Raw genomic sequence first — 26,042 nt, 5'->3', positions numbered from 1 at the left:
TAAAAATGTCCCCAGAAGTCCCTCTTACCCAGAGGCAACTTTCCACATTTTCTCCTAATTGTGAAGTGCACTTCTAATAGTGGGTTTCTAGAAGGCTGGCAGATATCAGAGGTGTACAGAGACTCCCAGCCCCTAGGGTGCTTTTATCCTACTTGGGGAATGGCCTAACCAGTGGGCAGGGAGCAGAGGGGCCCCTAATTCAGGACAGGCCACAGGAGAATGAGCACTTAGCTGAACCTTTTTACAGATGTGGTCTTGAAATCCTTGAGGATTCTTGGGAAATGAGAAAGGTACTAAAACACACAAGAGAAATGTTCAGACCTTCAAAAGAAAAAGGCAAACCCCAGAATCACAGAGAACTGAACTAGCCCCCCAAACCTTTCCAGTTTTGCGAAAGCCTGTGAAGCGGATGGCATTAAAGCATTTGGGCAAGGACGCGGGGCTCTGGATGTCCCAGGGGCAGATTGCCCCCTCCCCCTGCAGTGTTGCAGAGGCCCTGGTCCTTCAGGCAGCGGATTCCTGAGCCTGCTGCAGGCGTAGAGCAGCTACCCTGTTACAAGCCGCAAGGACGGGAGGACCTGAGTCTCTCTCTTTACTTGGATTCCCACCCCCAGCTCATGCTGGACAGTGAATTCCTTAATGAGAAGCAGGACAGCACAGGGTAGGGGACGGCCCTTTGGGACACACATGCACACGCACGTGGACGCACACACACTCGTCTGAGCCTCAGTGCTCCCCGTCTGGGGCCCACATGAGGGGTTGCACGACTGGTTGGCACAGCGCCTGGCGCAGCGGAGCCCCAGCGAATGAGCAGCACAGTGATCACTCTGGAGGTCTGAAGGCGCAGGACCTCTGCCGGGTTAACAGGTGACCGCCCACGACTCTGCCCCGGGTGGACAGGCTGGGCCGCGGGCAACTCAGTGTCCCCATTTAGTCGTGGCCCAGGGCCAAGTACGGCAGCTGGGCTGCAGCCCCTCCTCTTCCTCCTCCCTGCTCCTCCCCCTGCCTGGAGAGGCACAAAAGGCTGCTTGCAAGCAAATTCCCGGCCTAGTCCTGGGCAGAAATGACCACATGTGGCCGAGGGCTCAGGAGGGCCTTGGGCGCCTCTCCCCACCCCACATGGAGACGAGCTCTCTCGGACACCAGGAGACGCCTGAAACCTGAGTACGATGCAGTCGTGGTAGGCGCAGGTAAATGGCCTGGGCTGGAGTTGAGGGGCCAGAGGACAGCCTGCTCAGAATCCTGGGGGGGGTGGGGAGCCCATCCACGCCCCTGCCCTCTCACTGCTTTGGCACAGGCTGGCCAGGATTTGGGGTGAGAGCAAGTGCTAGGGTGAAAACTCCACCCATCTGAGAGCAGGTGCCAGGATTCTGGAGCTGGCTCTGCCGTCGACTTGCTGTGTGGCCTGGAGCAGATTTTTGCGCTCTCTGGGCTTGAGTCTTCCCATCTAAAATGGCCAGGGAGGACTAAGTAAGTTCAGGAGTTTCCATGAATCTCCTGTGAAATTAGTTGGTGCCACATTCTTGGAAAGCATATGGTAGATAAGGGTTGCAAGGAAGGAGCCCTGGTACAACAGACCTGTGAAATCCTGCCGCCCCAAGTGTTCTGGGGCTTCCCTGGTGGCTCAGATGGTAAAGAATCTGCCTGCAGTGCAGACCTGGACTTTATCCCTGGATTGGGAAGATCCCCTGGAAAAGGAAATGGCAACCCACTCCAATGTTCTTACCTGGAGAATCCCATGGATAGAGGAACCTGGCAGGCTACAGTCCACGGGGTCACAAAGAGTCAGATATGACTGACTAGTGTGAGCAATGAATACAAGTGACCTGAGTTCTGGTCACCAGGACCTGACCACTGAGACCATCCTGAGGACACCACAGTCATTCCGTCAAGGGGAGTCAGGGAAAAATAGACACGAGTCCCAGAGGTCCTCCCACCTATCTGCAGAAGTGACAGCCCCCACTGCCTTGCCCGCCTGGGCTGTATACGACCTGCTGCGGTGACCCTGCTGCGCTTTGCTGAGCCCCAGGGTGCAGGGCACTGATTCCACCTTGAGCCTGTGAGGTACCAGGCCAGGACCAGGCTCCTTTTCTTGGGGCCTTCCACTCACAGCCTCAAATTCTACTTCTGACATTATTTCCAACTGGGATTATACAGAAAGGGGATGACAGGCCTGGAAAGACCTGCTCATCACACAGCTTTAAAGCTGCATCCCTATTTGGGCCTTTCTTCATTTTTATCCCTACGGGGAGCTGTCCTGTGTTGGTAAGTCCTTACCAGTAACCTCTCCAGGGGAGAATGTGTGCATATATATCCATACATAAGTTTATTGTAAAAACTGAAGTCAAAGAAGTGTAGTACAGTTTTGCAGATAAAATATACAATACTCTAAATTCCAGGTAGCCAGTCCACTCTTAGCAAATGCTTGTGACTTTTGCCGAACTCAGTAACCAACCTACGGCTGCAATTTGACAAATGAAAATATCCGAAGGCAACATTGTTTGATATTTTTATTTTCTTTAAAGAGCAGAAAGAAAGTGAAACAAAGATTTATGTCAGAACTTCTCTGCTCCTTCAACAATTGGAATGATCTTGCTCAGTCAAATAATTTTGCGAACAGGAGAACAATTCCTCAATTGTTTGCTCTGTTTCACAATGTAACTGCTGTGGGCACAACTGCCAGTTAAGTTTAATTTGCATTGTTAGCATTTTCTCCATCACTTTCTTAAGTCTAACAACCAAAAAAAATAACAACCCAGGCCTTGGTGTGTAGTGTTCGTGGATTTCCATGGTGTGAATACTCCCACTGTAGCCTTTTTCTAAGTTACCAATGTTATGTCTCTGAATGCGAATTTGGGAGAGAGATGCCGCCAGGCACCATCAGGCAGTGTGGCCCCTGTATGTGTCCATGGATGTAAATAACTGTGAAGACATAGACAATAGGAAAATATAGTAAAACAATTAGGAAGTGACAAGCTTTGAGTATTTATTACCTTTGTTTTTAATATCATTGTTTCATTGTTAGTTTATATAATTTTTATCAGGGGCTGTTTGAAAACTGTGTCACCAACTTCCAGGGCTGGGGGACTCCAGCTCCAGTGCCCACTGGCTGGGCTCAGTAAACGGAAGTTCCTCTCACCTTTTCTGCCCTTGGAGACAATCCACCCCTGCTGTCTCTTGGCAGAGAGGGTTGATCCTAGGTCCCCAGGTACCTGGGTGAATGGCTCACAAGTGTGCATCTCAGGTGTGAATTTTTCTTCAACGTTGCTTCTCTGATTGCCAACCAAGGCAGGAAACCTGGTTTGAAGACTTAGCCAACCTGAGTGAGGAGCACGGCGGCATCTACTGAGATATAGATCATCTCTGCTCCCTGAAGTCACACCAGTAACCGGGGCATCATCCTGATTCAGTTATTTGACCAAATTTGCCTAAAGAACGACCCAAGGAGCTTGTTAAAGCGCAGTTGAAGGGCTCCCTACCTGGTGATCAGGGCTCTGAGGGGATCGTCACACCTAACCAGCTCTGGGAGTGGGCCTGATATGACACTTGCAGCCCACACATTCGGGAGCCCACATTCAGCACACCCCTCCCCCGCATGCCTCTGTGCCTGCTGCCTAAGGAACCCTGCAGTCAGGCCTGGAGATTAGCTGAGCCCGCAGCTCAGACTTCTTCCAGGGGAAGGGAGAGGTCACCAGAAGCCGCAGGACAAAGTTTCAGCCACAGCTAGAGTGGGGGAGTGGTGGAGGGAGGAGGAACTTGGGCTATTGGATCCCTGCCCTTTGCCATTTGAGGTCTGTTTGTGCATTTGTGGGCTTACATGTGACGACTGAACTGGGCCCTGTTGCCTGGAAGCCTTTATTAGTTTTCCAGGATTTATGATCAGCACTAATTATGGGTCTGCTAAGGCACAAGTGCTTTAGGTATATTACTGCTCATCCTGCCTGCGACACTGCAAGCCCACCAGGCCCTCTGTTTACATGTGAAAAAGACAGCAAACACCAGGGTGAGCCCAGGACAGTCTGCCTTTAATCTGCTGTATGTGTTTGAGAGCATGGCTTTTCAGACTTCAGGTTGAAATTCATTCATAATTCCCATCCGTCACACTTTTTAAACTTTCTTAAGAAAATTATCAAAAGCAGGTAAAAACAGTACTCTTATCAACTAGCATTTTTAAATGAAATATAGTCAAATAGATCATGACATGCTTATCACATGAAGATTCCATATTAGTTCATGAAACACGTGCTAGGCCTGTGGGTCTGAGACCGCCTGCATCTGAATGACCAGGGAGCTTCTGTGAAGTCCATCCTAGTCCCTGCCCCCAGCCTGCCCAGTAGATTCCAGGGAGGGCTCCGGGAATCAGTGATGACGCACATTCTCAAGTGATCCTGAAGCTTCTCAGAGCAGAGGCACTTGCTAGCCATGGACTTGGTGTGGGATATGGGAACCCAAACCAAGTTCAGGGCTTGCACCCCAGGGGCTGCCTGCCTAAAATTTTTGGAAAGAAACTTTATACCAGACAAATCTGCCCCATCGTCTAGCACCCTGAAGCACACTCAGCAGTTCTAGCAAACGTTGAAGCTGTATGTGTTGAGTTCATTTTGAGCTGTTCTATCTCAGGAACACTGGAAACTGATAAAGATTCCCCTTCTGGAGTACTGTTGTGTGGCGTGCTTGGGCAAAGCAAGCCCTGCTTGGCAGCAACTGTCCACATGACCAGCACTCACCTGGATGACCAGGGGCACTGGCCTCAGAGCACAATCATGCCTCCCTCTCTTTCTCTAGGTCAACATTGACACTCCCTCCAACAGTCATCTGCTCAACTTCCTTTGCTGGAAGCCCAGCAAGGCTTTGTGGGTCACTTTCATCTGATGCCTGCGGGTTCCCCTTGTCCCCACTCCAGCATGAGCCATTGGCCAAGCCAAGTTGACAGAACTTTTTTCAATTCGGGGCAAGAACCAGGGTTTTGTGGTTCCCCAAAGACCAGGCGTCTTGCAGTATCAAGCTAGATGCTGTTCCAACATCCAGGTTCAGGTGAGGGGGTCCCCCAGGTTCTGCTACCTCGCCAGGACCTTCATGGGCATGGGGACAGGGGAGGGTGGCCACACTCCTCAAGGAATGTATCTGCCCACTGACCACAGTCACTTTCCTCGCCTCTCCTCTGTCTCGTTGCAGGACACAACGGGCTGGTGGCTGTGAGTCCCTCCCCTTCGCCCCCCTTCACTGGCCCCTGGGTGTGTGGCTCCCGGCAGGAGTGTAAGGAAGCCAGCAGGATGAGGGTCGCTGAAGGGAAGCAAAGGCCAGCCGGTCCCCTCACCCCGGTGCTGGCCAGTGACTGGCTCAAGAGGACATCCACAGTCCTTAAAGACGATATAGGATTGCTTGCCTCTCCTTCATGCTCATAGGTTTCCCCCTTGACCTTTCATAAGCAAGGTGATAAACGGCTGGGAAAGTGTGTAATGGACATAACACGGGAGGCAGGTTAGAACCTTAGGGAGCAGGTAACTGGGGCTGGGGGCCCTTTGACTCCAGATGGTGAGCTGTCCTTGTATGCAGAGCGAGTGCTCCCCAGCTAGGTCTAGGCCAGGCACCACCCTGGGGAACATGCAGCTACGCACTGTCCAAGGTGCACTCGGGAGACAGTGAGGGAGCCGGTCCAGCAGAGAAGGCAGGGCCCTGCCCCGGCACAGTTGGCGTCTGGGTCCCAGGCTGACCATAGGCCAGGGTGACCCTGAGGCTGTGCTTCTCAAACCAGAGTCCGTGTACCCCTAGGAGGCCATAGTGTGTGATCAAGGTTCAGGCCTCCAGATTCACACAGAGCATTCTTCTGAGCAGCGTCTGCTCTAGAATATCGGCGCAGGGGATTCAGCAATGTGGGGAGCCAGGGGACCTGTGTTACGCCTTAATACTTTGCCCAGTATAGCAGTTTGATTCGAACATGTTACAGGGGACATTATTTAACTCAAGTGAAAGTGAAAGTCGCCCAGTCGTGTCCAATTCTTTGCGACCCCATGGACTATACAGTCCATGGAATTCTCCAGGCCAGAATACTGGAGTTGGTAGCCTTTCCTTTCTCCAGGGGATCGTCCCAACCCCAGGATCAAACCCAGATCTCCCACGTTGCAGGTGGATTCTTTACCAGCTGAGCCACAAGGGAAGCCTAAGAATACTGGAGTGGGTAGCCTATCCCTTCACCAGCTTATCTTCCCGACCCTGGAATCAAACCAGGGTATCCTGCATTGCAGGCAGATTCTTTACTAACTGAGCTATCAGGGAAGCTCCCTGTTTAACTCAACTGATCAGTAATTTAAAACACTGATTTTTATATTAATATGAACATGGGTTTGTCTCCCAGCTCAGCCACTTTCCACCTGTGAAGGTTAAGGCCAGTCAGCTAACCTCTCTGACCCATGATAAAATGAGAATTAAAATGCCCACCCTCACTGAATTGAGGGGAAGGGAAATAGATGGTGTGCCCTGAGGGCCCGGCTCAAGAAGCCTTGCTCAAATGAGAGGATAGTCATGCGCTTCGCTGGATGATTTGGGGCCAGCCTGAGAAAGTAGGGAGTTGGCCCTAGATTGGTTACTGTTGGAGAGCAGAGGCATCTCTAAACCGTGTCTGCAGGGAGGGGAGGCTAGCATGCAGAGTGGTCGCCCCACACACACAGCATCACGCATCTTGGCCACGAGAGCCAGTGACTGGGATCTTGAGGTGACCCACAGACCTCGTCTCGTCTTTGCTAAGGCACAGCTGTGAAGTGGCCCTGCTCTGTCCCCTGTATCGTGGTCTCAGACCACCTCTGTCTGCGGTCATCACTGTGGGACTGTTGACGTCTAATGGGAGAAACACGGCTCACCTCTGAGGCCAGTTTCCAGATGTGACACCGAGGCTCCTCTTTCTCCTTTCTCGTTAGGACATGTCAGGAGTGTAGATTCTGTGTACAGACCAGGTTCAGTTTCCACACCTCTACTCATTAGTCCTGTGAACTTGAGCTGTTAGCCTCACTGAGCCTCACTTCCTCCTCTGTGAAATGGGGAGAATCACGGTGCCTACCTCTAAGATGGATCGTATGAGACGACAGCATCTAGCACAGCAGTCACCAAAAGTCTGCCTTCTGAGCTACACCATCCGAGTTGTCAGCTTGGTTGTGGTGATGGTGGAAGGGCCAGCATTTTAGGTCAGTAGATGGAGGACTAGTTTGGTTCAACAAATATTTATTGATTTTCCACCAAGTGCTAGAGAAAGATTAATACTCTCCCCTGAAACACTTGTTCCCCAAAATGACACCATATTATAATCATAGCTTCATTGACCGAACACATTCCCATGTGCCAGGGACCCACATTTAAGTTCCTTCTAGGGACCAGCTCTGGAGAAGGCAATGGCACCCCAATCCAGTACTCTTGCCTGGAAAATCCCATGGATGGAGGAGCCTGAAAGGCTGCAGTCCATGGGGTTGCTAAGAGTCGGACATGACTGAGCAACTTCACTTTCACTTTTCACTTTCATGCATTGGAGAAGGAAATGGCAACCCACTCCAGTGTTCTTGCCTGGAGAATCCCAGGAACGGGGAGGCCTGGTGGGCTGCCATCTATGGGGTTGCACAAAGTCGGACATGACTGAAGCAACTTAGCAGCAGCAGCAGCAGCAGCAAGGACCAGCTCAGAGAATTCTCACAGCAGCCCTGTGAAGCAGGAAAAGTGGGTGTTGCTATCATCAGCCCCATTTTTGCACAGGAGGAAATTGAGGCCAGATGGATCAGGTACTGAGGTTGCCCCAGCAGGAAAAGAGGGGAGTGGAATGGTGTCCTCAGTGCTCCCACGACACGCCCCCAGTGCTGCCTGCTGCAGGCTAGGGAGGAGGGCGAGGCTTGCCGCCACTCCGCCCAGAAGATGGGCACAAGCTCACAGGGGCTCCAGACCGTGCAGGAGGGAGGGTCACCTGGGGCTGGGAAGTGAAGGGGCATGAGCAGTCATGCCAGGTCTCAGAGGACATCTGAGGAGGTGGGCATTTATGGAAGAGCAGGGGAAGGGCATCTCAGAGGCAGGGACAGCTTGAGCCAGCCCTGTGGTGAGGTCCCTGAGACTGCGGGTCGACCCCAGGAATAAAGGGAAGGCCTGTGTGCCTCATCCCAGGCGGCATACCTGCAGAGATTTGGAGTGAACACAGCGGTCTTTGAGAGACGCCACGTGATCGGGGGTGCAGCTGTCACAGAGGAGATAATCCCAGGTGAGCCAAAGAGGTGGGTGAGGGGCATGGGGGTGACCACTGGTGATCCCTGTGACTGTCTTCATCCAATTCATCTTCAGGGTTTAAGTTCTCCCGAGCATCCTACCTCCTCAGCCTGCTACGACCTCAGATTTACTCCGAATTGGAGCTGAAGGTAGAGTGTGTGTGTGTGTACATGTGCGTGTCCATCCACATGCTCCATGGCCTGGGGGCTGGGGAAGTGGGCAGCTGCTACTCTTCCCTTCGAGGGTGTGTCTATCTCCCATGCTCTCCTTCATGCCTGCCCACAGATGGTGTCTGGCCATCTGGTGTCTTAAAGATCGAGAAATTTCATACACAAATCAAATGTCTCCAAACCCATGTTCCTAGATGCTGCACCAGCTGACCCCTTACATGAATGCCATCCTGGCTGTGCTTTGTCCATCACTCGCCGGGGCCCTATCCAGCCCCCATAGGAACCCTTGGGCAACTGGGCACCTGGGCACCTGAGTTTGCAAAGCTGCCTTAGGTCCTGGGCCCACCTGCTGCCCTCCTTACACTTGAGAGCCAGTCACCATCCTTGGCAACTTGAGCAATCAGAGTTTCAGCTCTTCGGGCTCCCAAGCCATTGTAGGGCATCCTGGGAACTCCCAGTCTGCCCCTGTAGATTCCTCTTAGCCTTGCCTTAGTCCACAGTCTTGCCCCTGCCCTTTCAGATTCCTTTTACCCCTAGCTGCCTCTTTGACAAACACGGCCATGCATTCCTGGAGCCACTTAGCTGCTTGGTGCCTCTGCCACCCACCACTCAGAAAGGGTCCTGGGCACCATCTGCATATGAGGCTGACAGCACCTCAGCACCAGCTCTGTGCTGAGTTTGAAATTAATAAGACATTAAGTCATGGTCACCATGAGAGAAATTATTATTTGAGTCTCTGAGACCGCGAGCACATCTGTCGCCAGCCAGGATCAGGTGGAATCCTGCTGAGGCCTGGGGACGGGTCTCTGTCCCCAGACAAACCAGCCTATCACTGAAGGCAATTTTCAGACACGCTAGTTACGCATGGTGGCAAGTGCATGGGTAGGAGCCCCCATTTTATGAAGGAATGCAGGGGCTTAAGCTCACACATAAGGAAATGACTGAGGAGCCAAGTCTAACCAACTCTTCCCCCTTGTTCTGAGCTCTGATGTGCCACCACCAAGGACGTCTTGATAGCCACCCTGCTCAGCCTCGTGCACTTTGCCGGTGGCCATGGGCCAGGTCTCAGATGTGAGCTCTCAGGACCGACCTCTGTCCTGGGTAGAGCACAAGGCTGCGATTTCAGCCTCTGAAACCTGTTCAGTTTTTAATTTCTGCTCTGCCGTTAGCAGCTGTGTGACTTAGCCTTGCGGTGCCTCATCTTCCTTATCTGTAAGATGGGGATGTAATCTTACCAGCCTCAGAAGGCTCTTGTAGTTGGTGTTCACTCATCATTAGCACAGTGCCTGTGGCAGCCGGCTGGGGCTCCAGTACTTTGGCCACTTGATGTGAAAAGCCGACTTGTTGGAAAAGACCCTAATGCTGGGAAAGAGTGAGGGCAGGAGGAGAAGAGGGTGACAGAGGATGAGATGGTTGGATGGTATCATCGACTCAATGGACATGAGTTTGAGCAGGAGATAGTGAAGGACAGGAAAGCCTGGCATGCTGCAGTCCATGGGGTCACAAGGAGTCAGACAGGACAGTCACTCTTTTTATGGGAGAAAGTCCTGAAATCAGACAAATAAATGAATCATGTTCAATTACTTAGACCTGAAGCAAACTCTGGGTTCTTCTTGGATCCCTTTTTGGGGGCTTATTGATTCATTCATTCAGCACATGTTGCTGAGCAGCTGTCCTGTGCCAGGCCCTGGGAGAGACATGTGGACCGAAGGTGGTGAGGGAGGGCGGCGAGGCTGAGCGCTTAGTGAGAGAACTTCAGGTGGAGGTGAGCACACCTATAGCAAGGAAACTGAGGCAACACAACAGTGAGGGCCTGGAGGCCCAGCCTGGACTGGTGACCAGGAAATCCTCCTTTGGAGCCGGGGGGAACATCTGAGCTGACATTCAAATGCCAAGAAGTCACCAGCACTGTGGACATCTGAGGGGAGACTATTCCAGGCAGAAGGAAGTGGAAGTGGACAGGCCTAAGGGAAAGGAAGGTCAAGTGGCCAGAGCAGAAGTACCAGGCAGAGGGGCAGCAGACAGGAAGGGAGATGGGCAGGGCCAGAGGAGACTGGGCCTTGTGGGCTGGGAGGAAGGGCCTGCATTTTATTTGAGCACAGCAGGGAGACAGTAGAGTCAGGAAGTGAGGTGATGGGATTTATGACTTTATGAAAGATCAGTCCTCTTGCTGGATGGCGTGGATTGTGGTGGAAGTGGGTGCAGGGCAGCTCAGAAGGTGGCAGCTGGGCTGAGGCAGGGCTAGGGGTATGGGGAGATGTGGATGAGGTCTGGAGGCCGAGCTCTGAGACTTGGTGATGGATAGGAGGCCAAGGGTGAGAGACTCAGAGCAACTGAGGGTGCCTCCTGCATGGGAGAGAGTTCACTGTATCAAGAGGAACCAAGCTGGAAATTCCTCCAGTTTGTAATCAAAGAAATTTCCCATCTCAGCTTTAGGAAGGATCCTGTGGGTCTCCCAGCCCCACCCCTTCCAACACTTGGATGCACCTCCACAATGCTCAGTCATGGAGATCCTGCCATCTGGAGTGCCCGTGGTCGGGGGGAGACTTCTGCTGTAATATTGGAAAGGTCTCTTTGGGTCTCTATGTGTTTTCCTAAAACTTCTGCTCACAGATCTCGTTTCTGTCCTCTGGGGTGGTGCCCTGTCTGCAGCAGTGCGTTTAGTCAATAGACTATGTATTGATCACACGGTGTCTAGATGCTGCAGATACATCACTGAGAAAAAGAGACTCAGCCCCTGAGTTCAGAGAGCTCACATCCTACCTGTGTAGACAGAGGAAAACTAAGTATGTCATTGACCAGGTGGTGATAAGTGCTTTGGAGAAAAATAAAGCAGAGCCAAAGAGTCGGGGGGAGCTGAGTATGCTACTCAGGTAACATCTGAGCAAAGACCTCAAAGAGGTGGGAGCAGACCAAAGTGTATCTGGGGGAAGAAGTCTCTAGAGGCCAAATCTATCAAGTTGCATACTTTAAATACGTACAGCTCCTTGTATGTCAATCACGCATCAAAAAAGTGGTTTAGGAAAAAAGTCTCTAGAAGGAACAGGACGTCTTATTTGTAAGGGTAGCACAGGCTCTTTTTGTTTTATCTCCACCTTCTTTGAAGAAGTAAATGTGCTCTTGGAAAGTTCTGTGTGCTCATCAAATATGTGTAAATCAAATATTTTAAATGCAACAAGGGAACTTCCATTTAAAGTGACCATGGAGTAAATGAGTCTGCAAAGTAAATAAAAGGGTTTTTTTATGTGAATAATTTATCTACCTTGTAAGTATGGATTTTCACATAACTGTGGCTTTATTGTGTCTTTCTCAGTCTTAATTATTTCTGAAATGGGAGCATTTAAAGGCTACTGCTGAGAGCCAGGGTTTTGGAGTCACAGGGATGTGGTTTGAAACCTGGATCCGCCTCCCTGTGTGACCTTGAACATGTTATTTCGCTTCTCTGAGCCTCTGCTATTGCATTTTACAATGAGGATGATATACTTACAGAACCATTGTGATGTAACCATTGTAAGCCCTAGTACAGTCCCTGGCACTGGGTAGCGTGGCATGGTGTGATGGGGCATAGCATGGTGTGGCATATATGTGTGGCGTCGCATGGTGTGGTATGGTCTGCCACAGTGTGCCTGGGCAAGAGGGATTTTTATACACTTATATCAAAGATAGGAACCAGGACCACATGCCTTGGGAAACTACACATATATGTTCATGCTAAGTCACTTCAGTCATGTCCAACTCTCTGTTACCCCATGGACTGTGTAGCCTGCCAGGCTCCTTGGTACAAGGGATTCTCCAGGCAAGAATACTGGAATAGGTTGCCATGCCCTTCTCCAGGGGATCTTCCTGACCCAGGGATTGAACCCACGTCTCATGTCTCCTACATTGGCAGGCAGGTTCTTTACCACTAGCGCCACCTGGGAATCCCCTGGGAACCTGCATGCAGGTACCTAAATACATAGAGGTCAGTGCAGTTCATTTCAGTCGCTCAGTCCGGCTCTTCGTGACCCCATGGATCACAGCATGCCAGGTCTCCCTGTCCATCACCAACTCCCAGAGTTTACTCAAACTCATCTCTATCGAGTTGGTAATACCATCCAACCATCTCATCCCTTGTTGTCCTCTTCTCCTCCTGCCCTCAATCTTTCCCAGCATCAGGGTCTTTTCCAATGAGTCAGCTCTTTGCATCAGGTGGCCAAAGTACTGGAGCTTCAGCGTCAGCATCAGTCCTTCCAATGAACACTCAGGACTGATCTCCTTTAGGATGGACTGGTTGGATCTCCTTGCAGTCCAAGGGACTCTCAAGAGTCTTCTCCAACAACATAGTTCAAACGCATCAATTCTTCAGCGCTCAGCTTTCTTTATAGTCCAACTTTCACATCCATACATGACTACTGGAAAAACCATAGCCTTGAAGAGACGGATTTTTGTTGGCAAAGTAATGTCTCTGCTTTTCAATATGCTGTCTAGTTTGGTCATAACTTTCCTTCCAACGAGTAAGCGTCTTTTAATTTCATGGCTGCAGTCACCATCTGCAGTGATTTTGGAGCCCAAAAAAATACAGCTCACCCAAGCAAAATCAGAGAAGGGTCATGGGCAGATCCCTTCAAATGTTACCTGTTCTGTCTGTGTTCTGCAGAAACATGGGCTGAGGCTTCATCTTCGAAACCCCTACTCCTTCACTCCCATGCTGGAAGAGAGGGCAGGGGGTAAGGTGCCCCGGTCTCTTCTGCTGGGCACAGACATGGCGGAAAATCAGAAGCAGATCGCCCAGTTCTCAAGGAAGGATGCCCAGGTAGGGAAAGTGACCAGCCATGGATCTTCTCCTCCATCTCAGCCTGGAGGCTGCTCTTTTTTCTTTTTAAACATTATTTTCTGAGAGATGGGCTCTTAAAAAAAAAATTATTTGACTGCCCCAGGTCTTACAGTTGCAGTATGTGGGATATTTAGTTGCAGCATGTGAAAACTAGATCCCTGACCAGGGATTGAGCCTGGGCCCCCTGCATTGGAAGTGCAGACACTTAGCCACTGGGCCCCCAGGGCCTTTGGAGGCCGCTGTTGAAAGGAAATGGGCCTGGTTGGAATTCTCCCAGAGCAATTGTCCAAGGCCACAGGGGTGTGGACAGGCCACCCCATCTGCCCTACGAGGGCTCCAGTCTGCGCCAGCCTTTGATCTTGGGCACTGCAAAGAGAAGGGATGGAGAACAGTGGCTAAGACCAGTGGACATGGGAGACCCTCAAACCCGTGTGTGTTCAGCATGAAGCCACTGTTCAAGTGGGAATCCACTGATATGTCCTTATATTGTATGTGCTTTCTATCTCTCCTTTCTGACAGAATTCCAAGTGGTTTTCCATATTAAAGCACATGAAGGTCAAAAAGAAAAAGGGGGGAATCAGAGACAATTAAAGATAGAACAAACTGGATCAGGAATTTAGGAGAAGAGTTATAATAAATATTCATCTATTTTGGCATCATTCCCTGGCAGCCCAAGGCAAGAATGTGCCCATGATGATGAGTAGGTCTGATGGAGAAGGCACAGTTTTCCCCTGGGAATGAACTGCGAGGAGTTTGTTGGGTAGATTTGTCTAGATGAGTCATTGAATGTAATGGGCCTGGTGTGATTGGTTTTACAGACAGAAAAAGATTCTCTGAGTGGTCATTTGTTGTACCAACCTAGATACAAGCTGACGGCATAGCATTAACTCATATCTTGGTGGAGACATTCTTCTAAGAAGAACCTGGGTTAAGCAATCCATGGGGGATGATTTTTGTTCTGTTAATCTACTATGGGGTAAAACCAAGAAAACCATAGATCCAGCCTCTCTCTTTAACCAGTGGTTTCCTAACCTGGTGGACAATCAGGTCACTTAGGGAGCTTTGCTTTTTTTTTAAAGTGCTTTGCACATGATTCTTTTGTCAGTTGCACTCTGTAGGTTGCACTCCCTCCACTCTCCTTCAAGTCCTACCCATCTCAGATACACTGGAGAGGATTCAGGACAAGACTGGGTCCCTGAGCTAGAGGACAGTGGCCGTGGCCATGGCTGGTGACCACAGGAACAGGAGGCAGAGGCCACATCTCAGTGTGGAAAGTCAGGAACAGAATTGGTTTTGTCTTTGCACATTGTCACATTGAAGACCTGTTGCAGAGAAAGCTGTTTACCTTCATTTTAATCAAGAGTCTCCAGTGCAATTCAACACAGAGCTTTTCTTAATGTAACAGGTGTTAAAATTCCATGGGTATATCTAAGAGTTCTAGAACAAAAAATTAAAAGCTCTGGGCTAAGAAGTAAGATAGGGCCTCGGGTGGCATAGAGTCCATCCCTGCTCCTATCACCCATCCAGGGAAGGGGGGTCATAACCAGGTTGTCATATGCAGTAGGAGATTGTGGGGTGAAGGGAGGCAGGGTTCTGTTCCTGCTGATGATGAAAGGATGTGGGCGGTGGGGTTTGCAGACCAGGAAGGAAGAGTCAGCATGCTGGGGTACAGAGCAAGAGATCTTACTTCTACCAGTAAGATATAGAAAGACAGGACAGGGAGAAGAAACTTTCAAGTGGTCTTTGGTTTATCACAGAGACCATGTCCTAGGGTTCTTGAGTTTTCCATGGCTGACAATGGGTCAGCTTTAGACTCTTGTCCCTGCCACCCCCTGGTGGCCTCCTACTATTACTATGCAGGCCCTCTCTCACCTGCCCTAGTGCTGATGCCAGTGCACAGACCTAGAACTAGGAGTAACTCTGCACAGCCAAGTGGAGTCATGCTTGCCAGGGCGTGGGGCCTGAGGATCATCAAGGCTTTCTTGGGAGGCAGCAGGCCAGGTGGTCTGGAGGGCAGATCATGGGGACAGGGTCCTATGGAATTCTAGGCAGTGGGACCTTGACTCGGAGCTTTGTTCCAGGCCTTTCCTAAATATGAGGCATTCATGGATCGCTTGGCATTAGCCATTGACCCTCTGCTGGACTCCGCCCCGGTGGACCTGGAGGCCTTCCAGCAGGGTTCCCTGCTACAAAAACTCAAGATGCTGTCCACCCTCAAGCCCCTGTGGCAGGCAGGTAAGTCCAAGGGCAGGTATCAGGGCATAATGAATGCCTTCATGTGGCTGAGCCCAATTTCTCCATGATTGGACATACGCCTGAACCTCCAAGGCAGCCTGCCAACTGCTGTCAATTAATAGGGGCCGCCTGGAGCACTGTAAGTGAGACGGTCTTATCTTAAGCTGGCATGCTCTAAAAATGGAGCCTGAACCAAGGGCTTATGTTCAAGTAGTTCATTTTGAAGGGGGATCTTAGGGAAAAGAGGAGGAACGGGAAAGAGGGAGAGTCAGCACCAGGGTGCGTTACTGAACTGGCCACCACTGTGCGCGATAACGGCCTGCCTGGACCTTCTGAGGAGCCTTAGGGAATGCACGTGACAACGTGCCCAGGGGAAGAGAGAGGAAACATTTACCCACTGGGTTCTCTTCCCCAGCGTGCAGAGGTTGCCCCCGTGGGTAGTGACTCCCATGTGAGGCACTAACTTCTGGGTTGTGCGTCCAGGGGTGCCAAGTGCGTCCCGTGGGCATCCTGTCACGGTGTCAGAGAGGCCCCAGGGAAGAAATGAAGAAGAAGCACATCTTACAGGCCTGAGGTGAGATGGGGCCAGGTTGCACTGCGTGCAGCTGGCTGGAGCCTGCATGGAGCTCATCACCATAGCCATGGCTGGGGGAGGCTGAGAGAGATGGGGCCAAGAGAGTTTGAAGAGATGCCCCCACACAAGAAGGATGCTAGATGATTGGAGTCAGCAAGAAAAATATCTGTGGCGAATTAGTGATGTCTGCCATGGGTATGAGAAGGGAAGTTTCACCAAGCCTGCTATTATTTTCTACTGCTCCTCTGGGGTACAAAGTGTACCCAAACTGTGGTGCTGGAGAAGGCTCTTGAGAGTCCCTTGGACAGCAAGGAGATCAAAGCAGTCAATCCTAAAGGAAATCAACCCTGAATATTCATTGGAAGGACTGATGCTGAAACTAAAGCTCCAATACTTTGGCCACCTGATGTGAAAAAACTCACTGGAAAAGACCCTGATGCTGGGAAAGGTTGAAGGCAGGAGGAGAAGGGGATGACAGAAGATGAGATGGTTGGATAACATCACTGACTCAATGGACATGAGTTTGATCAGACTCTAGGAGACAGTGAAGGACAGGAAGGCCTGGTGTGCTGCAGCTCATGGGCTCACAAAGGGTTGGATACAACTGAGCAACTGAACAACTAACAACAAGGTTACAAAGACCAGTTTAGCGTCTGTATTCTACAAAAATACTGAACCAGTTAGCTGTGCTCACAAAGTTGCCACATAACAAACTACAACATTCCAGTGGCGTGTAAAAATAAACATTTATTTCTCATGTGTCTGCATGGTTCAGCTGGTCCCAACTGGGCTGAGCTGGTCTGATCTGGTCTCATCTGTGCATCTGTGGCTGGGGCAGCCCTGCTCCAGGTGCCTCTCCGCCTCTTCTTGGAAAATGCAGGCTCGTCCAGGTGAGACCTTCTTATACCAGTGACAAAAGTGCAGAGGACAAGCCCCGATGTGCACGCCAGTTCCAAGCCCCTGATTGCATCATGTTGGCAAACACTCCAGTGGCCAGGCAAATCGTGTGAGCCCAGAATCAAGAAGTAAAGCAGGACCTCTCAGCTAGGGTGGGAGGCAATGCAGTTAACAGGGCAAAGTGTGTGGACCCAGGGAGGGTGAAGGAGCTGAGCTGGTAGACTCTGTCACAGATGTCAAGAGCAGACATTGCCTCCCACATCGCCAGTCCAAGGAACCTCATGCAATAAACATGCATTAAGCATTCACGTAGTAAACATTTATTGAGCAACTGCTGTGTGCCAGACAGCAAGCTCAGCACTGGGGCAAAATGCCTAGAGTTCATGACCTCCACCTTCAAGGTTCTAGTGCCCGGTTACTCTCTGAGCTAGTTTAAATCAGTGTCAGAGAAATGGGTTAGCCAAACCACTGCCTCCCAGGGTACAGCCTTAGAGAATTCGAAGAGAGTAAGACACAAATTAAAAATAGCCCCTGAATAATTCTAGCAGTTAAAATGTAGTAAGTGCCTATAGATTTAGAAATGCTTCACCTATCTCATTTAATCCTCACAATCGCTTTTAAGGGTAGAAAATATGACTCCCATTTTATAGATAAAGAAACAGGTGCAGAGCCATTAGGATCCAAGTGTTCCCTTCTTGCCTGTCTCGGTTTGCGTTTTATGAATCTCGTCTTTCAGGTTGCATCCTGGGAGCCCAGCTGCCCCAGTATCACCAGGTCCTCACAGCTCCAGCCGCCAAGGTGAGCGGTGCCCCAGCCTCAGGCTGGACCTCGCCATGATGGGGCCTCTGCTCCCCAGGTAAGCCCTTCTCCATGATGCTCTGCTTTCCCAGGTGCTGGATCAGTGGTTTGAGTCTGAGCCTCTAAAAGCCACTCTGGCAACAGATGCCGTGATTGGAGCCATGACAGATCCCTACATTCCAGGAAGTGGGTGAGTGTGGCAGGTGAGGTGGGGCAGCAGGAGGGGCGCAGACACCCCCGCAAGAGCGAAAACTGTCACTCATTGAACTCACCCGATGAACCAGGCAGGCGCCAAATATTTCACACAGGATTCATTTAACCCTCAAGGCAACACTGGGGAGCTGTGGTTCAGAGAAGGGAGATAACCTTCCCAAAGTCACCCAGCTGGTAAGGGCAGAGCTGGTTCCCAGCCTGACTTGCCCGAACCCCGCATCCCTGCCCAGTCTTCCTTCTTAGCCACTGCCCCCCACTGCTGCAGTAGAAGAGCCTTGGTCCTGCCTCCCGCTGTGATGTCTCAGTATGAGTATCTTCTTCTCTATCTATCTGTGCATCGTCTATCCATCTACGTATCTATCTATCCTCTCTTCCCTTCCCATGAAGCCCCGTTGCCTGCCCTTCTCCCGCAGGCCCTTTCCCTGGGTTCCAGGATGCGCACACACACAGACGCCTTCACATGGATGGGAAGCTGCCTTTCCCTTTGTGAGTGGGAGGTGTGCTGACAGCCTCATCCGAGAGGGGGCAGTCAGACACAATGAAGTGTGCAGTTGTGGTATGACTTAATGAGCCCTGTAGGAGCAGGAATGGAGGGTGTGTGTGTGTGTGTGTGTGTGTGTGTGTGTGTGTGTGTGTAGGGATAGAGGATGCTGCCAAGTCTTGGGCCATTTCCAGGCACCAGAAGATGCAGCTAGAAGCTGTCAATGTGGCTTATCTCTCAAGGGATAAGAGCACCCTTCAGAAGTGATTTTTCAACACACACTAAGCCAGCCCCAAATTTCCCAGGACCATGGAAAAGGGGGGTGTGCATTGGCAAGTGCTCGCAACACCTTGACCAAGATCAACCAGCCAATTAGGATTTTCCAGCTGGGGCCTGCGGGTCCTTTTCTCTATGGGTGTCCAGGAGGCTTCGCCACTGCCCAGTTTGTGAAATGGGCCTTTAAGACATTTTTTTTCCCCATTAATTCTTCCAATAAATACGGATGGAGCAGTTGCCTGCACTAGGTGCTGAGGACACCATAGTGAATGGAGCTGAAATCCCCATGGGAGAGGCAGGTACAGACTGTCGGGTGGAGGACTATTTACTGTGGATGTTGTGATGGGAAAACGAGGCAGCGGGCAACGTGGTCCAGGCTCAGAGGAGCCCCCATGAGGAAGAGATATTTCATCTGAAACTCTAGGGACAGGAGGAATTAGCCAAACAAAAGAAGAGGGAGGAAGAAGGTTCTAGATTCCAGAACAGCACATGCAGATGCAGAACTGCACGCGGATTATGTGTCCATTCAAGGCACTTAGAGAGAAAGAATATTTGCACCTAGAATTCTGGGGAGATTATACCCCCTCTCCAGCCCCTGATTCTGATTATCTGTCCTCAGGTATGTGCTACTCCATCACGTGATGGGGAATCTGGAGGGGATTCGGGGGGCCTGGGGCTACGTCCAGGGTGGCATGGGTGCCCTCTCTGATGCCATCGCAAGCTCAGCCACCGCTCACGGAGTCAGCATCTTCACCGAAAAGGTGAACAGCCCCTTGACGCCCACCCCGATTTTTGGCAAGTATCTTAGAGTAGAACACAGTGTCAGATTCGGAGGGTCCTTAGTTTACTGAGGGACAAGGCTGGGTTTGGGCTCTGCAGACTGTCACTGGCTGAGCAGCTGTGACCCAGGCCTGTCCCCTTTTGAATTTGCACTACCATCGCACATTTGGGGTGAGCCTTTGCATTGGGGAGTGGGCTGACGCCTCGCCAGGATCTGCAGGAAATCGGCAGGAGATGAGAAAGCTGTGAGTGCCTAGCAGCAGCATAAACAGCGGAAATCGCCCGAGACAACCCTTGTTTCTCCTCCCGGGGGTCCTGGGGCTCCTGCCTGTGGCCGTAGACGGTGGCCAAGGTGCAGGTGAGCAGTGGAGGGCGCGTTCAAGGGGTCGTCCTGCAAGATGGCTCGGAGGTGAGGAGCAAAGTGGTGCTGTCCAACGCATCACCACAGATCACCTTCCTGAAGTTAACGCCACAGGTGAGGCTGGGGAGGAGTGAGGCATCTCCCAGCACGGGGCTGGGGGTTGGAACCTGGGGGCTTCAGGGGGCTGCATCAGGGTGGGAGACGTGAATGCTAAGTCTCCCCACACTTGGGGAAGCCCATCCTTCTCTGCTTACCTATCAGGCAGGTAGCAACAAGCCTCACAGGTGAGGGAAAGGTCCAGGGAGGTGAGGTGACTGACAACAGGCAGTTGGCGCTTGGCAGAGCCACAGCTCGAACTCAAGTCTGACTTTCAACCCAGAGTTGTTTCTACAGCTTTCCCGCTGTCCTGATTTTCCCCTCTAACCAGCTCTGATTCCACTGTTTATGTCAATAACCCATCATCACGTGAACGTGGCATAACAACCACACAACTGCTGGGCATATCACAAGAGTTACGGATTAGTACACGGAGCAGGAGGAATCAGTTGATACTGACTGAGTTCAGCTGATCTGGGTTCACCCACACATCTTCCAGCAGCTGAGGGGCACTCGTGCTCCCTGCCTGATGGCTGTGGCGAGTCCAGGGGTCTCAGTCAGAATGTCCGGGATGACTCAGCTCTGCTCCATGTGTTTCTTATCCCCAGCGCAATAGTCCAGACATGTCCTCAGGGTCTGGCACAAGGCAAAATGGAGCAAACTCAATCACGCAAGTGCTTCTGTTTGCTTCCTATTTGCTAAGATTAGCCTTGTCTCAGGACCAAGCTCAGAGTCGCAGTGGGAGGCCAATAGAAAGGGGTGTCCGTATACAGAGGGGTGGGGACTTGGAACAGCTTTTGCAATTGACCACATGTGCCCTGTCCCCCAAAGATGTGCTAATATGTGTATGAGCCTGGAGCTCCCAATGATGTGGGGTTTATTCTTGGGGACAAGACATCATTTTTCTGAGGGATTCCACTAATACAATTCAGCAAACACCAGTTTCAAAAGCATCTTAAGACAATTTTGAGATTATCAAGACTTCCAAGAGCTTAGAGGCCAGAGGAGAAAGAGGCTGCAGCTCTCGGGCCACATCCATAGCAGGAGCTGGTCTGGGCCACTGACCGCCAGGATGCTGGCAAAGTACACAGGAAAAAGTAGTTAACACTGAGTGGGAGGAGTCCAGGAGGGCTTCACAGAGGAGGTATTTTGGCTAACTCTGAGGGAGGGAGAGGATCTCCTGTAGTAGAGGTTGAGGGACCAGTCTGAGTAAAGGAGGAAGACAGCCCCCTTGGGGCCTCAGCCACCCCTAGGGTGGAACCTTCTCTTTTCAGGAGTGGCTTCCTGAGGAGTTCGTGGCGAGAATCGCCCAGCTGGACACCAAGTCGCCTGTTACCAAGATCAATGGTAAGAGGCACAGTGGACTGCGGAGCTGTCTTTTCTGAGATTTTCCGAGTGAGAAATCTCCATGTCTGGGAGAGACTGACCTGTCTCTATTCCCTGGCCCCCAGCTTGCCCCCTGTTTGAAGGTGAAACACTTTTTCTAGCTTCTTGTTTCCAGCCCACCATGTTGGGGGGCAGGTGATGGGTAGAGAAGGAGGGGCCTGGAGGGGCTGAGGACCCAGGCCCCTGGGCCCTGACCCTCCCCTTTGGTGTCTCAGTGGCTGTCAACAGGCTGCCTGACTTCCTGGCAGCCCCCAACACTCCCAGGGCCCAGCCATTGCCCCATCACCAGTGCTCCGTCCACCTGAACTGTGAGGACACCCTCCTTGTCCACCAGGCCTTTGAAGACGCCCTGGATGGCCTGCCTTCCAAGAGGTGGGGGACCTGGAGACGCTTGAGCCCCTGGTTAGAGCACAGGGTGTGCGTGCGGAGGTGGGGGGTGGAGGGCAGGGCTCACTGCACATTTACCTTCCTGGGCCGGCTGGGACCTGAGAGCCTGGAGCCTGGAGGTCTGTCTGAGTCAGGGACCTGGGGATGAGAGAGCTCCCCGTGGGTGGTCTGGACTGTCCTGCGGGTCACCAAGCCCATGCAGGCAAACACCACCATAACCTTATGGAGCTGATCCATCCGGCCCCAGCATCCCAGCTCAGGTCTTCATTTTGTCCCGTCATCTCAGGATGGCTCCACGGCCCCCTCCCTCAGGCAGGCATTGCTCTTCAGACCCTGCCCTCTCCCCTCCCCTGTCGCACACAGACCTCTGATCGAACTCTGCATCCCTTCCTCACTGGACCCCACCCTGGCTCCCCCCGGCTGCCACGTGGTCTCCATCTTCACTCAGTACACGCCCTACACGCTGGCTGGAGGCAAGGCCTGGGATGAGCAGCAGAGAAATGCTTACGCAGACAGAGGTAAGGAGAGCTAGACCGTCAGGTCTCCGTCGTGACAGCTGGCTGAGTGGCCCAAATAGACCCCTCTCCTCCTGATGGCCCCACTCTGATTAACACCCGCAAGGCCTGTGCCAAGGAAAGAGGAATACCCAGGGAAACCAAAATCAACACAGTGAGTGCCTGCTGGGGTCAGGCTGTGGGCTAAGAAAGGCAAAAAGACATAGTTCTTGCCCTCAGGTTGCTTGCAGTCCAATGGAGGAGAATAATAAACCAATCTTACAGTCAACGGACTGTGTGAACCAAAGGAGGAGCCACGAGCCAGAGTGACAGGAAAGCTTTCCAGAGAAAGGGACATTTGAGCTGGATTTTAAAGGGTGAATAGGAGTTGACCAGGCAGCAAAGGGCATCCCAAGCAAAAGAAATAACTTGAGTGGAGCCATGAGGTGAAGAAATCTTTGCATATTCAAGGGGAGACAGAGTTTAGGGTCGGAGTGTAAAGGTGGGAAAGAGCGGGAGGCTGGGATGATCTGAGACCCAAGGCCTTCAGAAAGAATTGTTTATTTGCTGGTGGACTATGTTGTTCATTTGTTGTTGTTGTTTTGCTTATTGAGGTATAATTTGCGTATGAAAATATTCATTTTAAGTGTAGCGTTTAACGAATTTAGTAAGTTTGCCAAATTGTATAATCATTAGATTCTTCTTTTCCATAACGCTGTCTCATTTCCCTGTGTTTGGCACCCAGTGTTTGATTGCATCGAGGCCTACGCACCCGGCTTCAAGGGCTCCGTGGTGGGCAGAGACATCCTCACACCCCCTGACTTGGAGAGAGTCTTTGGGCTTCCTGGGGGGGTGAGTTCCTATCGGACGGGAGGCTCTTGTCACAGTCTCCCTTCACGCTCTTTGCACCTCCACTCCCTGACATGCCCGCTTGGCTTTATCTTGGCCCTCCACACCCAGCCTTAGGCAGGAAGGGAGGACAGGGGCAGAGACCACAGCAGAGAGAGGACAGAGACAGGGTCAGCTGCAGGCAGTGAGGGAGGAGAGAGGAGATGTAGATGGGAGATCACCAGAACTGTGGGATTTCTGCCCAGACGTCCATGTCAGCGTCTCCCATCTGCCTTTCTTCAGAGGGACCTCCCCTCCCCCGGGCAGCGTGATCTCACACTTCTCTTCAATTTATCAACAACGCACTGAGCCGGGAGGCAGGGAGTGGGTAGGCCACCAGGGCCAGTACGGCAGCGACTAGCCCCGATTGGCTATTGTGTACGTAGACGTGGCCAGGTCAACGTGAGATGTGTTTCAATATAAAATGCACCCCAGATGGCAAAGACCAAAAAAATGCAGCAAGTCTCATCAATAATTTTAATATCAACCATGTGTTGAAATGATATTTTGGATCTGTGAGGTTAAATTAAACATATTATTTAATTGAGTTAAATTAAATGTATTATTAACATTAATTTCACCAGTTTCTTTTTAAGTGTTCATGTGGCTAATGGAAAATCTAAAAGTACATGTGTAGCTCCAATTATATTTTTATCGGACAGCATAGGCTGGCTAGAGAGTGAAGGAGGCCAGGCAGTGGAGAGGGAAGGGAAGGGTTGAGGTGGAAGGCTTGGGGCAGGTGGGTTGAGACATCTTGATAAACGCATGTGTAGAGAGGGCGGTGGAGGGGACGTAAAGGGTCCACCTGGAGGCCGAGGAGTGGGAGGTGATGCTGTCTGTCCATCCGTCGAGGAGGAAACTACAGAGAAGAGAACAAGCTCAGCTGGGGACACACTGAAGGGGCAGCTGATGGTCACCCCCACCATGATGCCCAACAGATGTTGGTCTCGTCAGACCTACCCCTCGGGTGTGACCTTCGCCTGCCCCCACACCCCCCTCCCCGGCTGGTCTGACCCAGGCCATTGGAGTAGAACCACACTCGGGTCCCAGCACCCTTGTCTGCCACTCACTGTGACCTTAGACCCTGGGGCCCAGGCTCAGAGGGGTGTCTTGGCCAAAGAAACACTCATCAGCAGTCAAAATAAATCAAATTCCTCTACTTTTCAAAAAGAGTGAGGGGGATTCATAGTCCACAACACAATCTTTCAAGCCTCCCTTTTCTCTCCCATTCAGTTTCCTCACCCTCTGAAGATGCACCCAACCATTCCTCCTTCTTGAAAAGTGCCTCTAGGAAAATTCACCCCAGCCCTGGGACACGTGCCTGTTCCCTCTCTTCCTCTTCTCATTCTGCATCACGAGAGCCCAAAAACACCCTGGAAGGAGAAGAGCCTTCCTTGGAGAACAGGGGCGGGGAAGGCGGTGGAGACTGTAACCCTCCTATGTTAATGACTATGGCCCTGCCTCTGCAGAACATATTCCACTGTGCCATGAGCCTGGACCAGCTGTACTTCGCGCGTCCTGTGCCCCTCCACTCCGGCTACCGCAGCCCCCTCCGGGGCCTGTATCTCTGTGGAAGTGGGGCCCATCCTGGTGAGTGAGCCTCGGTCCCACTTCTCCGGGTGGGTGGTGAGGGCTGGCCAGACATCAGAAGCTTGCAGACAGGGGGACAGGGTGAATAAGGCAGGAGATGAGAGGGAGGGGAGCAGGGAACTCCCAGGAGAACAAGCCCTCCCCTGCATTGAAAATTCTCCAGCCAGAACCCTCAGGTTCGCTCACCCCTTCTTCATGAGGCCTGGGGAACACACCCTAGTTGGAGGCATCTCTCCAGTTCTCGCTGGGGGTTGTGAGGGACCCATGTCTCTATATTTTGCATCCGTATTTGAGACCAGTAAGGACCGGCACAGTCCAGTTTCTCAGGTTTAAAATTCTTCCCTGCTCCCATCCCAGGCCTAACTGACCCCATGGAGGCTCGTCTCATGTGGGTGCTTCCTCTGAGCCATGTGGGCCTCAGCCTCCCAGATGGGCCTGTACCGCCAGGTCTTCCCCTCAACCCCTAGCCCCACGTTCTAGTTTCCTGCCCTGGGAGTCTTGCTATCTGGCCCTTCAGCTCTCAGGCTGGGAAGGGCAAGGGGGACACTCACTTGGACCAGACACTGGCCCTTCCTGCATGGATTCGGGAAGCCTGGAGGGGAGTCTAGGATCTTCTTGATAATCGTCCCAGGTGGTTCTGTTACCCATACCCCAATACCACCCTTCAGTCTTCCCCGTTCTGCTTTGTGGCTGGTGCCTTGGCAATCCCACGGGGGGATAGACGGGTGGGAGAGGGGTGAGCACAGCTTTGGCTCATGGGAGGCTCCCTTCCAGGAGGAGGTGTCATGGGAGCCGCTGGACGCAATGCAGCCCACGTGGTCTTCAGGGACCTCAGGAGCATGTGACCTCAAACTAACTCTGACCCAGGAAGATGAATTCACCCTTGAGATGTCAGTTTCCCAGGATATGGCCTGAGGCAAGCAAGTCCTCAAGGCCCAAGCCACTGTTCTGGAAGAAACGTACAAGTCACATGGGGTCCTGGTTAACCTCTCATCCAAGGCTTCATGAATAAACTGGTTTTGCTCTATACAGACACCTTGCATTTTTTCTGTGTATTAGTGGAACAGATAATATGTAATAACCACATGGGGTAGACTTGTCTGGGATACTCAGTAATCTCACAGCATCAGCTTCAAACAATCCATTTGACCAACGAGCATCCTCTTCTCACTGCCAGGCCCCCACTACCAGCTGATCAGAGGCCTGCCCTGGGGAGGCCCAGTCTACTGCTGTCGCACTTCTAGCAAACTGTATAAGAAAGGACCCAATTCCCCAGTGTCCCATAAAGTTACCCACAGGGGCCACTGCCTGGAGCAATGTGTGGCCTCTCCAGCCATCAAAACCTCTAGAATCGGGCAAACAGCAGGT

At 51.7% G+C, this 26,042-nt stretch overlaps 1 protein-coding gene across 1 annotated transcript; it reads left to right on the top strand.

The window, feature by feature from the left end:
• The first annotated feature begins 1,063 nt into the window (after positions 1-1,063).
• On the top strand, positions 1,064-25,519 carry PYROXD2 (pyridine nucleotide-disulphide oxidoreductase domain 2). Its single transcript, XM_068961752.1, has 16 exons — positions 1,064-1,190; positions 5,176-5,195; positions 8,137-8,230; positions 8,311-8,384; positions 13,042-13,197; positions 15,300-15,453; positions 17,661-17,722; positions 17,815-17,912; positions 19,312-19,453; positions 19,813-19,947; positions 21,204-21,276; positions 21,531-21,687; positions 22,066-22,220; positions 22,942-23,048; positions 24,554-24,674; positions 25,449-25,519. The coding sequence occupies exons 1-16, from the start codon at positions 1,064-1,066 to the stop codon at positions 25,517-25,519; spliced, it is 1,746 nt and encodes a 581-aa protein (XP_068817853.1).
• Positions 25,520-26,042: the final 523 nt, after the last annotated feature.

The sequence above is a fragment of the Capricornis sumatraensis genome, chromosome 23 (assembly GCF_032405125.1).
Source record: "Capricornis sumatraensis isolate serow.1 chromosome 23, serow.2, whole genome shotgun sequence".
Taxonomy (NCBI): domain Eukaryota; kingdom Metazoa; phylum Chordata; class Mammalia; order Artiodactyla; family Bovidae; genus Capricornis; species Capricornis sumatraensis.
The sequence above is the reverse complement of the archived record's forward strand: the minus strand, read 5'-3'. Positions and strand labels throughout refer to the sequence as shown.